This window comes from Panulirus ornatus, chromosome 41, assembly GCF_036320965.1.
Source record: "Panulirus ornatus isolate Po-2019 chromosome 41, ASM3632096v1, whole genome shotgun sequence".
Taxonomy (NCBI): Eukaryota; Metazoa; Arthropoda; class Malacostraca; order Decapoda; family Palinuridae; genus Panulirus; species Panulirus ornatus.
Window position 1 is genome coordinate 15,423,896 of NC_092264.1, and position 14,722 is coordinate 15,438,617.

At 43.0% G+C, this 14,722-nt stretch overlaps 1 protein-coding gene and 1 long non-coding RNA gene across 5 annotated transcripts in view; both read left to right on the top strand.

Annotated features, from left to right (window-relative positions):
• Positions 1-12,684: 12,684 nt before the first annotated feature.
• LOC139761703 (fumarate hydratase, mitochondrial-like) overlaps positions 12,685-14,722 on the top strand; it is a 29,080-nt gene continuing 27,042 nt past the window's right edge. Inside the window, exon 1 of one of the 4 annotated variants that reach the window (XM_071686068.1) lies at positions 12,685-12,853. In XM_071686068.1, coding sequence (XP_071542169.1) covers positions 12,758-12,853 — 96 coding nt within the window. In that variant the 5' untranslated portion in view covers positions 12,685-12,757. The remainder of the gene's footprint in view (positions 12,854-14,722) is intronic. The other 3 variants (XM_071686069.1, XM_071686067.1, XM_071686066.1) reach the window with 3 other exon arrangements.
• Positions 12,973-13,711, top strand: LOC139761704 (uncharacterized). The gene is made up of 2 exons (XR_011715597.1): positions 12,973-13,103; positions 13,539-13,711. It is a non-coding gene; the product is annotated as an uncharacterized lncRNA (long non-coding RNA).

A 14,722-nucleotide genomic window follows, 5' to 3' on the forward strand; every position in this document is an offset into this window, starting at 1 on the left:
TTGTATTGTTCGTCGAGTATTAACTTGTATTGTTCGTGGAGTATTAACTTGTATTGTTCGTGGAGTATTAACTTGTATTGTTCGTGGAGTATTAACTTGTATTGTTCGTCGAGTATTAACTTGTATTGTTCGTGGAGTATTGACTTGTATTGTTCGTGGAGTATTAACTTGTATTGTTCGTGGAGTATTAACTTGTATTGTTCGTCGAGTATTGACTTGTATTGTTCGTGGAGTATTGACTTGTATTGTTCGTGGAGTATTAACTTGTATTGTTCGTGGAGTATTAACTTGTATTGTTCGTGGAGTATTAACTTGTATTGTTCGTGGAGTATTAACTTGTATTGTTCGTGGAGTATTGACTTGTATTGTTCGTGGAGTATTAACTTGTATTGTTCGTATTGTTCTGTTATCCTTGTGTTCTCGAATATGGTTTGTCGTATGAGAGGAGAGTTAGGGTTGTCCTTGTGCTCCCGTTCTTGTACGTGGGTGCTGAGTGAGGCGGAGTTCGGTAACACCTATAGATGAATAAATGAATAAATGAATAGATAGATAAATAAGTATATAGATATATTTTTCGTTATACATATTCGTCAGAGGAAATATCCTCACTTGGCCCCCTTCTCTGTTCCTTCTTTGGGAAAAGTAAAACAGAAGGGGAGGAATTCCAGCCCCCTCGCTTCCTCCCCTTTCAGTCGCCTTCTACGACACGCAGGGAATACGTGGGTAGAAGGGTGTGGGAGGGGGCTGGGAATCTACCTGTTTTACTTTTCCCAAAGAAGGAACAGAGAAGGGGGCCAAGTGAAGATTTCTTTCCCCTTCTGAGGCTCAATCATCTGTCCTTGACGCTACCTCGCTAACGCGGGAAACAACGAATATATATATATATATATATATATATATATATATATATATATATATATTGGAAAGGATCACAATATTGCGCGTGATCAAGGTATTCCTATTAGTTCACGGGGAAAATGAAACACGAAAAGTTCCCAAGTGCTCTTTCGTGTAATATTCACATCATCAGGGGAGACACAAGAGAGAAATGTAATAGTCAGTTGATATATATATATATATATATATATATATATATATATATATATATATATATATATATATATATATATATATATATATATATATATATATATGTATATATATATATATATATATATATATATATATATATATATATATATATATATATATATATATATATATATATATATATATATATATATTTATATATATATATATATATATATATATATATATATATATATATATATATATATATATATATATATATATATATGTATACATATATATATACATGACATATATGTGTGTGTGGAGGGTAAGACTGCTCACACACACACGCTGACGCAGACGTTGGCTGGAGGTTATGAAGACCTAAGCACAGCCCGTGTGCACCCGGGTCCACTGTTCTAAGGTCCAGGTGGCTAATTATCCACTTGAAGCCGAGTGGACGCCACTACCAACTCGCAGACCCCAGGCCTTTACCACCGCGGAAGACCTGTTGCAGACCCCAAGTCTTTACCATCATGGAAGACCATCATGTCGGGACCATTCTGCCTGTGTTGTTGCAGACCCCAGGCCTTTTAACCATCATGGAAGACCATCATGTCGGGACCATTCTACCTGTGTTGTTGCAGACCCCAGGCCTTTACCATCATGGAAGACCATCATGTCGGGACCATTCTGCCTGTGTTGTTGCAGACCCCAGGCCTTTACCATCATGGAAGACCATCATGTCGGGACCATTCTGCCTGTGTTGTTGCAGACCCCAGGCCTTTACCATCATGGAAGACCATCATGTCGGGACCATTCTACCTGTGTTGTTGCAGACCCCAAGCCTTTACCATAAGTAAGCAGTGGTTGTCATTGAAGAGACGAAGAGTCAACACCAGGAGAGTTATGAGGGAGGTGGTAATGAGTTATGAGGGTTTGGTTGTGAGTCTTGAGGAGGTCTGGTTGTGAGTCTTGAGGGGGGTCTGGTTGTGAGTCTTGAGGAGGTCTGGTTGTGAGTCTTGAGGGGTCTTGTTGTGAGTCTTGAGGAGGTCTGGTTGTGAGTCTTGAGGAGGTCTGGTTGTGAGTCTTGAGGGGTCTTGTTGTGAGTCTTGAGGGGGTCTGGTTGTGAGTCTTGAGGAGGTCTGGTTGTGAGTCTTGAGGGGTCTTGTTGTGAGTCTTGAGGAGGTCTGGTTGTGAGTCTTGAGGAGGTCTGGTTGTGAGTCTTGAGGGGGGTCTGGTTGTGAGTCTTGAGGAGGTCTGGTTGTGAGTCTTGAGGGGTCTTGTTGTGAGTCTTGAGGAGGTCTGGTTGTGAGTCTTGAGGAGGTCTGGTTGTGAGTCTTGAGGAGGTCTGGTTGTGAGTCTTGAGGAGGTCTGGTTGTGAGTCTTGAGGAGGTCTGGTTGTGAGTCTTGAGGAGGTCTGGTTGTGAGTCTTGAGGGGGTCTGGTTGTGAGTCTTGAGGGGGTCTGGTTGTGAGTCTTGAGGAGGTCTGGTTGTGAGTCTTGAGGGGTCTTGTTGTGAGTCTTGAGGAGGTCTGGTTGTGAGTCTTGAGGAGGTCTGGTTGTGAGTCTTGAGGAGGTCTGGTTGTGAGTCTTGAGGAGGTCTGGTTGTGAGTCTTGAGGGGGTCTGGTTGTGAGTCTTGAGGAGGTCTGGTTGTGAGTCTTGAGGAGGTCTGGTTGTGAGTCTTGAGGGGGTCTGGTTGTGAGTCTTGAGGGGGTCTGGTTGTGAGTCTTGAGGGGTCTTGTTGTGAGTCTTGAGGGGGGGGATCTGGTTGTGAGTCTTGAGGGGGGGTCTGGTTGAGTCATTAGGGCTCAACCAGGAGGACTCTGGGTGTGAGTCTTGAAGGCTCTGGTCGTGAGTCATGACGAGGTGGACTTGAGTCATGAGGCACTCTGGTTATGAGTCATGAGGCACTCTGGCCTTGAGTCATGAGGCACTCTGGTTATGAGTCATGAAGCCTCTGGTTTTGAGTCATGAAACCTCTGGTTATGAGTCATGAGGCACTCTGGTTGTGAGTCATGAGGGCGGCAACCACGAATCACGTGAGACATCAAAGCGTGTCAGCTTCGGACGCCAGTGATCAGCGAGACACGTGACGCACAAGGGTTTCGGAACATGGACTGACGGCCTCTCTCTCTCTCTCTCTCTCTCTCTCTCTCTCTCTCTCTCTCTCGTCCGGCAGTAGGCGGTGGGAAGCGGCCACCTAGAGGGGAGGGGCAGTCACCTTTTCCTCCTCTGTCCCGGTCATCAGCTGTGTCTGCCTCACCCACACGTGAGGTGCTGGACTCTCACCCCAACACAACACGACCAGATCTCCCTCCCCATCTAGCGCACAACACACGTAGCGCACACGATTCAATTTTCGCCACTTTAGATTTTGATGCGATGATCGCTCCCCACTTGCCTAGCCTGCTAGATGCGATGATCGCTCCCCACTAGCCCAGCCCACTAGCTACGGGGAACACTTCTCAATAGCCCTCCCCACTAGCCCTGTCTTTTGGCAAACTCTCGTCGTAAGTAAGCGCTCCTTCCCTCTCTCCCTCGCTTACATTTCCTTCATCCTGACGTAAGAACTGGGTCAAATGATCGTACGAAATAATGACTAGCCGCTGTGGCGCTCCGCAAGTATATGTGTACAAGGTACAAGTCCACCCCACCTTCGTCCACCTTACCTTCGTCCACCTCACCTTCGACCACCTCACCTCCGACCACCTCACCTTCGTCCACCTCACCTTCGTCCAACTCACCTTCGACCACCTCACCTTCGTCCACCTCACCTTCGTCCACCTCACCTTCGTCCAACTCACCTTCGACCACCTCACCTTCGTCCACCTCACCTTCGACCACCTCACCTTCGTCCAACTCAACCTTCGTCCGCCTCACCTTCGACCATCTCACCTTCGTGCACCTCACCTTCGACCACCTCACCTACGTCCACCTTACCTTCGTCCACCTTACCTTCAACCACCTCACCTTCGTCCACCTCATATTCATCCAACTCACCTTCATCCACCTCACCTTCGACCGCCCCACCTTCGTCCGCCTCAACCTTCGTTCGCCTCACCCTCGTCCACCTCAACCTTCGACCACCTCATCTTCGTCCACCTCACCTTCGTCCACCTCAACCTTCGACCACCTCACCTTCGACCACCTCACCTTCGACCACCTCACCTTCGTCCACCTCACCTTCGTCCAACTCACCTTCGACCACCTCACCTTCGACCACCTCACCTTCGTCCACCTCACCTTCGACCACCTCACCTTCGACCACCTCACCTTCGTCCACCTCACCTTCGTCCAACTCACCTTCGACCACCTCACCTTCGACCACCTCACCTTCGACCACCTGACCACCTCACCTTCGTCCAACTCACCTTCGTCCACCTCACCTTCGACCACCTTACCTTCGGAATATGAATGATGTACCCTCTTCACTTTCGAGACTATGGATGACATGTGACGGAGCGATTAAATCATCTCTCTCGCTGCGTCTCACGACCGAGGAGTATACGCCACAGCTACGCCGACATAACGCAAACCTGACGTACAACGCAAGATCAAAAAATCACGAGTCTCTCTCCCGCTCATATACGACGGAGGAGTGGCGGGGCGAGGGACGAGAACTCAATCAAAATAATGAAATGGATTTTCGCACGGGATAATGTGCCTTTCTGGCCATGCTAGAAAGAGGGGGGGACCTGTCGGCACTGGAACACATCACATAACTCGCAAAGACCCTAAACCTAACGTAGGCTAAGGATTTGTACAATTCACAAAATCTATAGACTAAAAAAGACTCAGAAGATCTACACTGACGTCTTTCATATCTCTGTCCCTTGGAAGGGCTGGGAGTATAGCCAATGCAACTTCACACCAATAGGAGGTACTGGGAAGGAATCCAAGACTCTATAATTGGGCGTGTATTCTATAAACGCTCTCTATACTCTTGGCTCTTGAGGAAACAAAAACTACTAGAGATAATTCCATTATCTATGACACTTTCTCCTCACTACTTACCCTAACTATCCAGAATGTATCCTGCTCGTCTCGGGAGTTACAAACAGCCACATATGCCACCATTACTGGTGCAGAGGTTCAGGCCATATCACATCTTACGTGAAACATGGACCTCACACTCATGTAGAAATGCTTCTTCTCAAGGTTTTTCATCTCGCACACCAAGTCGACAGACATGTAGAGTGGTGACGACACTACACCCAGGGGCGAAATGCCTCACCAGAGTGAGTGTAGCAGTACACACACACACACACACACACACACACACACACACACACACACAGGGAGATCATGCAAAGTTACACCCCAGACATCATATTTACCCAGGGAATTCATGATGTTCATCAGTTGCTGTGCAAGTTGTTGCTTTACTGTTGTTGAATCATAGAATACCTTAGTGGCAGCAGGATCATTTTTCTTAATCTTTCGCATATATAAGTTTCGTAAAGTTCACAATCCTTCCTTGATGAATGTCATGTCACCTACATAAACCTTTGCATATAACCGAAGGACAGTTCTGGTCAGTTCTGAATAATGGTTCGTCTTGTACGATTAATATCTAACAATTTTATTTTCTCGGGACGACGAGACTTCTCTGTGGACAAGTGAGATATCAAAATCGTCTTGTCACACTGATGTTCACCATGGCAGGGAGTGTCGTATGCCTGAACAAAGTTATAGTGGAAGCCTTAACCAAAGAGATCAACGGCCAGGTGAATGGCTTCTCACCTGTGTGGACTGTCATATGCTGGACTGAATAGCTCTTCCAGCTAAAAGTCTGTTGCTTATGTGAACATTGTTTTGGAATCTCTCATGTCTAACAGTAATGTGCTGCCTCCTGCAGTCAGAGGTCGCCATGCATTAATTAATATGGCTTCTCACCTTTATAAAGAGTCTTGTGTCGCAATGAATTACTCCGATAGGGGAACGTCTTTTGACGCGGTGAAAATTAATGTGGCTTCTCTCCAGTATTAATGATTGTGTGCTCTACTAAACTACTTATCTGGAAGGTCTTTGACGTTATGAACATTGATATAGCTTTTCTTAGATGGATACTCATAAGGTTTACTAAAGTACTTCATTGGGAGAGGGTCTTTTGGCACTGTATACGCTTATATGGCTTCTCTCCAATGTGAACGGAGCTATGAGTTGCACAATGCGATCCCTCTGGGAGAGATTTTTAGGCACTGTGAACTTCCATATGGTTTCTTTCCTGTATGAATAGTCGTCTGGTTCACTAAAGTACTTCTCTTGGAAAAGGATTTCTGACAATGTAAACATTTATATGGCTTTTCTCTTGTGTGAATATCCATGTGCTGCATTAAATGTATGTTTATGAAAATATATTTTGGCTCTGTAAAAATTCAAATGGCTTCTCTCTTTTATGACTTTTCATGTGCCTAACTTAATTAATCATCTGGGATAAATCCTTTTCGGTATTATGAACACTCACGTGGCATTTCTCCTGTATGAGTAGTCCAGAGCCGCACCAGACCATTGTATGAATAGCCGTGTGCCCCAACAGAGTAGTTCTCCAAAAAAAGGACTTTTGGTAGGGTGAATATGCGAATAGCTTCTCTCCTGTGCCGCATCAAATGGCTACTCAGGGAAAAAGTCTTTTGGCAAGATAAATGTTCATGAGGTTTACCTCCCGTATGAGTATTCACGTGCTTTACGAACTGAATTCTCTTGGAGGTTTTTTGTCATTGAGCTTCTCTCCTGTATGAAGAGTCGTGTGCTGCAGTAAATCACTCCTCTGGGAGAAGTCCTTTGGGCACTGTAAGTTTTCACAAGGCTTCTCTCCAGTATTAACCAAAATGCTCTTCACTGAAATACTCCTATACGTGTGTGTGTGTGTGTGTGTGTGTGTGTGTGTGTGTGTGTGTCTGTGTGTGTAGCAGGGACTAAATTCATCGCGGCCAAATGGTGTGTGACAAATATGTCGATGAACACAAACACACCACGGGTCGGATTCGAACCCTGGCCTAGCTGCCTCAGCCACACAAGGTTGAGATATAGACACTAGAAATCTGGTGTTTGATTCAGACATCAGTTGGTGTATCCTTTAACCTAAACGTGGTCGATTTAACAAGGCGCCCCTTCGTGCATATTCATTTGCTTGTCCATAGAAATATTCATCACACCCTCGGGGTCCATGACTGATGCATATATATACATCTGCTGAAGTTCAGATGTTACCTGGTGTTACCCGGGACCTCTTTCTAAAATCTTTTAAAACCCAAGGTTACGCTACGTCCAGTAGCAGGGAAATGAGGACTTCCTTTGAGAAAGTTCTTTGGAGAGACTTGAACTCCTAATGATATAAACTTTTCACAAGCAATATAACCTTGAGCATGCGGAGTCTGGCAACACCTCGATGATGTTATACAACAGTCTGCTAGCGAACAGAAACGAGGGCTGGGCAGACCAATCAGAGCGCAGGAAATTTGAAATCGTGCTTACGTATCTCGGAGAACATCTAAAGCGTCATAGGCTACCTAAACATCCGCCTCAAAGACAACTCTTACCCACATTGCTGACGTATACAAGTGTAGTCCACGCCATCATTATTAGGTGGCATATACAGTGTTACCTCGGTGTCGGGCGGAAGGCTCTCGTCCCTTCTGCAGAATCGGCTGGTCTCATACACTGTTTCCGTCGGGCGTCGAACACGCTCCACCCTTGGACCTATACTCGGACAAGCCACTAAATCTCCGACTACTGACGGGACTCCAGCACCGCCTTCTTCAGCAGAAATGATATGTGACTCCTGTTTATCCTTCCTCTTGCTCGAGCTCCGTGGGACTAAATAGCCACTTCCCTAGTGCAGCAAAACCACATACCACTAGCATCGCCTCTCCCTCCTGCAGCGCTGCACGGCCTCCTTCCTACAGTGGCTGCACGAAACCTCAACAAATTACCACACTAGTCAGTGAGATCAGTCTGTAGGTGGCGGATCTTCCGGGGTCTTCTTTAAACATTTGCCCTCTTTCAAAACATCACCACTTTGCCTTAACCCAGCGACATCTTGACGCAAGATTTCACGTGGTTTTGTCAAGTGTATGTAAACATACCTTCAGCACATCTGGAGATATATATCATCAGGACCATGGATCGTGTAAGACCCTTTGGTATCACGTTTCTCTTTCGTAGGTATTTTAGTGCTTTCCATTACCTCCAGAGGCCTCTTCCCATCTGACTGGTGTTGTGGCTACAGTACTTTACACTACAAAGACACTTGCAAACTTGTCATCCAGTTCCTCGCATATCCTTACACCCACCATTAGAATCTTCCTTTTGAATTCCTAAGCCTGATTAGCTGCTCTTTAACTAGCAATTTACTCCTTATGAATCTGCTAGAATTTTGCACTATCTTCTGCTTTTTCTTCATTGTTTTATCTCAAGGTTTTTCTGTACCTCCATTCATATCTTTCTGTTCTCGTTCCTTGTTCCTCACTTGTACCTCACAAATACTGGCTAGATAGGATGCCACCTACATCTTTTCCACATCTGGATATTCCATTGCTTTATGACATCTTTTTATCGAGCCATTCCTACCTCATTCTTAAACTTCCCTCTGTGATTACGCCTAAAAGCTCCCATGTTCCTTTTTCTTCGTTTGTACATTTCATCGGACCTTTCACCACTTTTGCCCTAATCCTTAAATACTAAACTTCATAACCAAGTCTATCACAAAAACTGAGTTTAGTTTCTACGAAAATGTCTTCTCTTTGAATCTTGTCACATCTCTGTTCTATTTTTCGTCCATCCTTATTTACCAGATGATTAAACTCAAGCATTACAGGATCTCTACAATTGGTGATGTATGGTATTCTTGATTCCCTGTCATTATGAGTGAAGACAAGATCTAGTCATGAGGATATTTCAGTCCCTGTGATTCAAGAGTGTTGATAGGCTTGGTGGTATAGGACATTTTTTCTTGTGTACGAGGAGCTTGCGTCTCCACAAGGTTCCAAAGTGCCACTTCTTTCTCCCTACAGTTTAAAATCTCGCATTATTTGTGCTTTACCATCTCTAAGAATTACGTCTTTTACTGCATCACCTTCCATCTTGATTGTTCCCTCCTTCTTATCTGTGAATGTTTATTGCGGTTGAAATTCTCTGGAGGCTTTACCTACTACTACTATTATCAACACCACAACAAACTTCTTTCCTCCCGTTCTCCTTCCCGTTTTTTTTTTTTTATTGAAAATGGGTCATCCTCCAATATTCCCTCAAATTTGAGGCTGTCGCTTATCAGGAAGGACAGTTCTCCTTACTCTTCTTTTCCCCTCCTTGGTATGATGTACCCCTCTGGACAGACCAAGTGCCATCTCAGGTCTTTCTTCAGCTTTATCACCAAAACTCCAACAGTAGCTGGTCCATATTCCATAGACCTGTCCTTGAATTCCAGTGCTTTTACCATCCACCACCACTCCATCTGCACTTGTATATATATTACTTTCTGTCCGAACGTTTCCACCACAATATTCATGACCTCTCCGTGCTGTTGGTGTGCGCCTATTCCAGTCTATACTTAACCTGATGTCTCCCGTTCTTGGCTCTCTCTCTCTCTCTCTCTCTCTCTCTCTCTCTCTCTCTCTCTCTCTCTCTCTCTCTCTCTCTCTCTCTCTCTCTCTCTCGACTCCTAGAGGTCACAGACATGCCAAGTGCCATTTTTGTCGAGAGAGAAACGAGGAGCATTGGCAGCTATAGTCAAGACAATAAAGGAACGACAAGTCGACAAATAATGATGGATGGTTAGGTTCGACTTGTTGCCATGTCACCTGGCAGTACCGGATCTCAAGCTAGGCTTCGAAACTTCAAGACTTTTAGAGGATTCCAGGAAGGTTCTCAACAGACGTGCCCCGGGGAAAAAGCGAGAGTTCTTCATACGTACGACAAGATTTTTGCCAGAAGGCCCGACTAACTGGAGGAACTCAACTCGGGGGGGAAATCGCGAGTTACAAGGGACGGGGTCGTGCGAGTTACATGATGTCGTGTTGTGCGTGAGACACGGAGACTGTGTTGTGGATGAGGCAGAGAAAGAAGACAGCAGTCTGGACCACAAGAGGTGATACTTGATATCAGTGAGCCACTGGTTCAGTTGTGTTTTTCGACAAGTCCCACATAATACAACAACCATTTTTAGCCTTTCCTTTTTATGTAGAGGCTAGTGGTTAAAAAAAAAGAATTGGCACAAATCTCTTTGATTTCAATCAGTTTGATGAAATAATGATAAGAGGTGAACATTCCTCACGATAGGTTAGTTCCAAAATATTTTTGTCGTTGAAGTTGTCCTTTTCTTTGCAGTGGTAATCTTCCTTGCTTTTTGTCAGCATTTGTCTATAAACTTTTAAGTATAACTAAGTTTTCTTGCAATATCATAACTACGATCAACTTCGTCTTTTAAGAATGATTGCATATGCTGAAGACCCTAAGAAAGATACTGGTAAAGCCAAAATTTTGACAAAAATCGTGATGGTCTCAGAAATGAAGAATGAATGCCTGAACCTGGGTAGATTAGCTATAGATTTTGAACCTAAAACCCTTACCTGATTTAGCATCAGTCTAAAAAGGGCAAGGAATTACCGACTTCCTCTTCCATTTTGAAAGTTGCAGAGGGAACCAAGTTATTGTTTTTTCGAAAAGTATCCTAGTAACGACACTGGTAGGCCATATATATAAGATATCATCTACATATCTATATTATGATAAACTAAAGGTGCAGGTTTGAGGAAATAACCAAGTTTCAAATAATCCCATAATACAAGATTGAAATAATACGTGGGAGGGAATTATCCATTGCATGTCCAAATATTTGTTTGTAAAATTTGTCATTAACTTTGAAAACGTTGTCCTTTATACACAATCATTGAAGTCTAAAGAATTATTCTAAGACTAGCTGGAAGCTTTGATCAACATAGCTCCCCTATGTCATAATTTAGCAAATTACGTATAGGGACTGTCGTGTAAAGAGAATTAACATCGAAATAAAAAAAATTGAACAAGGAATATAAGATGTCTATTCGTTCCATGTAATTTCTGTAATCATATGTATATTGTCCAAACGTGTAAATATTTAAAGGAGAGGATTTAACACTATAGATATCCTGTTAGTACAGCCTTGGATTCACAGTATCAAAGACTGTATTTAAACCAAAGACTCTGGCTATAGGGTCTTCGATTTAAACGTATGAAAGATCATTCACGTTCAAGGAATTGGGGCGAGTCAAACATTTCCAAGTGGTTGTTCTTATTAGTTTATTAGAATGGTGTAACCTAGATTGTGATACAGCGGTGCTCTATTGGTTAAGGTGAAATAATCCAGGGGCAATGAGCTGCTGACGGCGCAGGATTATAAAAGGAAAGGAGAGGCCAATTGCAGCAGGTTGGCGTTACAGATGAGACACCATAAAGAAATCCTGCCGGGAAGATAAGCGTCAGGAGTTATGCAAGGGACTTCTACTGACGGATGAGGCGCCCTTAGGCGATTTGAGTATTCGAGTCACAGGCCCAAGACTTGAGGCACCGAAGTGCTTGACTGCCCGCCCTCCTCCTTGGACGTAGGAAGCAGGAAGGTCAGGTCAAAGAGAATATTGGAGACTTCGCAGTCAAATGTCGCAAGGTCTGACCTCTCCATGTTGTTGAATTGAGGTTATGTTCGTAAGAAGGGCTCTTGCCATCCAAAGAGTCTAGTCATCAATTCAATGGAATAATTACAGCAGTAGCTTTTGACCTGCTACCCCAGAACATCAAGTAGTAGGTCAGATGAGGTCACACGCCGTGATCTGCCTCCAAAAGTCGAGGCGCAGTCACTAAGTTGACACCGTGAGGCGATATCGGGAACCCAGTATTGCTTCAGTGGTTTAACCTTGTTTGTCACCGATAGAGAGGCTTATTATTGAATCCTCTCTTATCAAACTTAACAGAATCATAAACATGATTGAAGGAATGTAAGAAATAGATGATATTTTAATGTAATCATTGTGAAATGTGGCAAAATCAAGAAAGCAGTAGCTGAATTGACGTCCTTTGCCCGTTAAGAGGGATGGGTCACTTTCCCGTTCTTGTGAACTGTTCTTTCTTGTAGATCAACTGTTCCTTATTCCCTAGTCTCTGGTGAAGTCTGGTTTTGTATATATTCTCTTGTCTATCCATCTATCCTTGAAAATGGCTTGAAATACAGTCGAAAGCTGTGTATATATTTTTCCAGAGTGTTTAACCCGTTCCATTACATCACAAATGAGGTATTGTAAGGTCTGAGTTGGAAGAGTTACATAAACATCACGAATGAACTATAAACGAAAATGTAAAACCGTAGTATGATGGAGAATTGAAAAGAAGGGGTTTATAGTGGTAGCATTCCTTTACCCGTATCGTGTAAATATACTTGACATTATATATTTAGATGTTGAAGAAACCCAAACCAAGTAAGATTTCCAAATACGTCTTGACTAAGCTGACACTGAAATCTTTAAGTATCATCTTTAAGCATTAATTTATTGTCCTATTTGTATAATGTCCTTGTATTCAAATCATATTTTACCTTATTGATTTTAAGGCCATATTGATCGTAATTGATGAGGCTCGCGCACAATATTGGCAACTATGTACGATTTTTTTTTAAGGGTAACACTTCCTAGCAACACATTGGCAACAGTGTAAGACTCAGGGTTGAGTGTTGGCCGAATATTAAATTGTTACCATGGCTGCTTTACGAATCTCATCAGCACGTCTGGGGACTAGCCTCAAGGGAGTGCTACCTACCCAGACCTTAAGCCTGTCGACATCCTCAGCCATGGTAAATAACTCTGGTGAATTAATATATTTGTCGTAATGTGTTCAGATAACCATGTCGTCTGCAGGTGATGGCCGGCCCCCTCAGCGCCGGGTTTTAACACATCTGAACTGATGGGTATCATTTTGTTGGCTTAATACTGGATGTGGTGGCAGCTGACATTATCAGTGTGATCACACTTACACCTATATGAATCAATCAAATTTTACATATTTAGCATATCAGACCCGACTGACACAAAACAGGTTTTACGGTAAACGAGAATATGTAAAGGGGGAGGGGCTCTGTTGTAGACAATATGTAGGTCATAGCAGGTCTTTTTCCTTTACTGTGTCTTAATGTTTTCGTAGAATGAGATTGTGAAGGAGTTTCACTTCCATAGAACCAATGGCCTCTCTGTTGGGGGAAGCAAACAGCTACGGTGACCGACATTGTACTTTCATATTTTGTGAAAGTCTTGTCTTCCATATTGCTATTAGGTCTGTAGATAATGAGAGGTCTTCTTCAGCAATGCTAATGTAGAATTTACAGAATGCAGTAACAGTTAAAGGGCATGTGAGTTATCTTTTATTGTACGATGATAAATAAGGTGTTAGTGCTTCAGGGAAAATGTCGGGTTGATTCATGCAAAAGTAGGTAATGGACTTAAAATAAATCAAAAGAACTAATGAAAACCTCATCCCAACAGATGTCTTGTTCAATGGTCTATATGATATATCCCAGCCACATTCATGATTGAGTACTGTGTAAAAGAGGCAGTCAAAAAGTGCATGACTGTGAGTGGCCGTGCGATTCCCAGCAGAAGAGAGATTTAGTGTTGGTATATTTCTGCCATTGTTTGGGCTACTGGATGAGATTAAGGTTGGTTTTGATAATTTATTAAAAAGTGAATTCGTGTTCAAGTTGATAGGCTTTGACAAAAGTGGTACCATTCTTTACATTGGAGCTGATACAGAGTGTCGTTTCTTAGCTGTAGCGTTTTCTACTCCCACTGGTTGAAAGTCCATAAAGTGGGCAAGGCTGTGAAATTGAGGAATAAACTACTCTGTATTAAGTGTTCAGAAGGGAAGGAAAAGATTAGTACCACTAGAATGTACTGACTTGAAGAAGAGGAATACCTATGGGATCCCAAAGTAGTTTGTGTTTGACGGACACGAAACATCTACCTAGTGTTTGTTCTGGTTCTACAGAACATTACTTATTTTGTAAATCAGTTCACAAAACAATGGGCACCTGTTTAGAAGGGAAAAGGTCACCTAACTCATGGTTGGTTATTTTGTTTGTGACCAGCAATATAGCATTTTTGTTTTCAAATTCACTTCAGTGCTATGGTGTTTGTGAACTGTGTTGTCTTACCAAGCAGTTGGTATGCCAAGAGGAAGAGAACTAATGTTCTAGTTGTGGAGTGGCCTCCACTGCTTAGTGCTTGAATATATAAAGGCAACCCTCGCAGACTTTTGCCATGGTGAAGTGCTGCAAATTGTGCGATCATTCATAAACATTTTATATCAGTTGTGTGGAAAATAATGAATATTTGTCAATGACAAATAGTTATCTAACCATCTTCTTAAAGAAATGTAATCCAAATCCATTTGGACATTCCAGCCTTAGATAAGAAACTTATTATGTATATGTAAAATAGCAAAATAGCAAATGATGAAGGTATCAGAAGCTGTCTGAAAGAAAAGGTACTGATTTGTGTTTATAGAGATCTGCAGCAGTCAGTCCACTGCCATCCCAATGGTTCATTCTTCCTTTAGGACTGGTCGATAAAATGAGGCAGAAATGGCTGAGAAGCAGCACTGGAGTCTACTAGTTATGCTGGAGAGTAAAATGGATGAGTGATTGAGGGTAATGGCACTAGATGTAAAT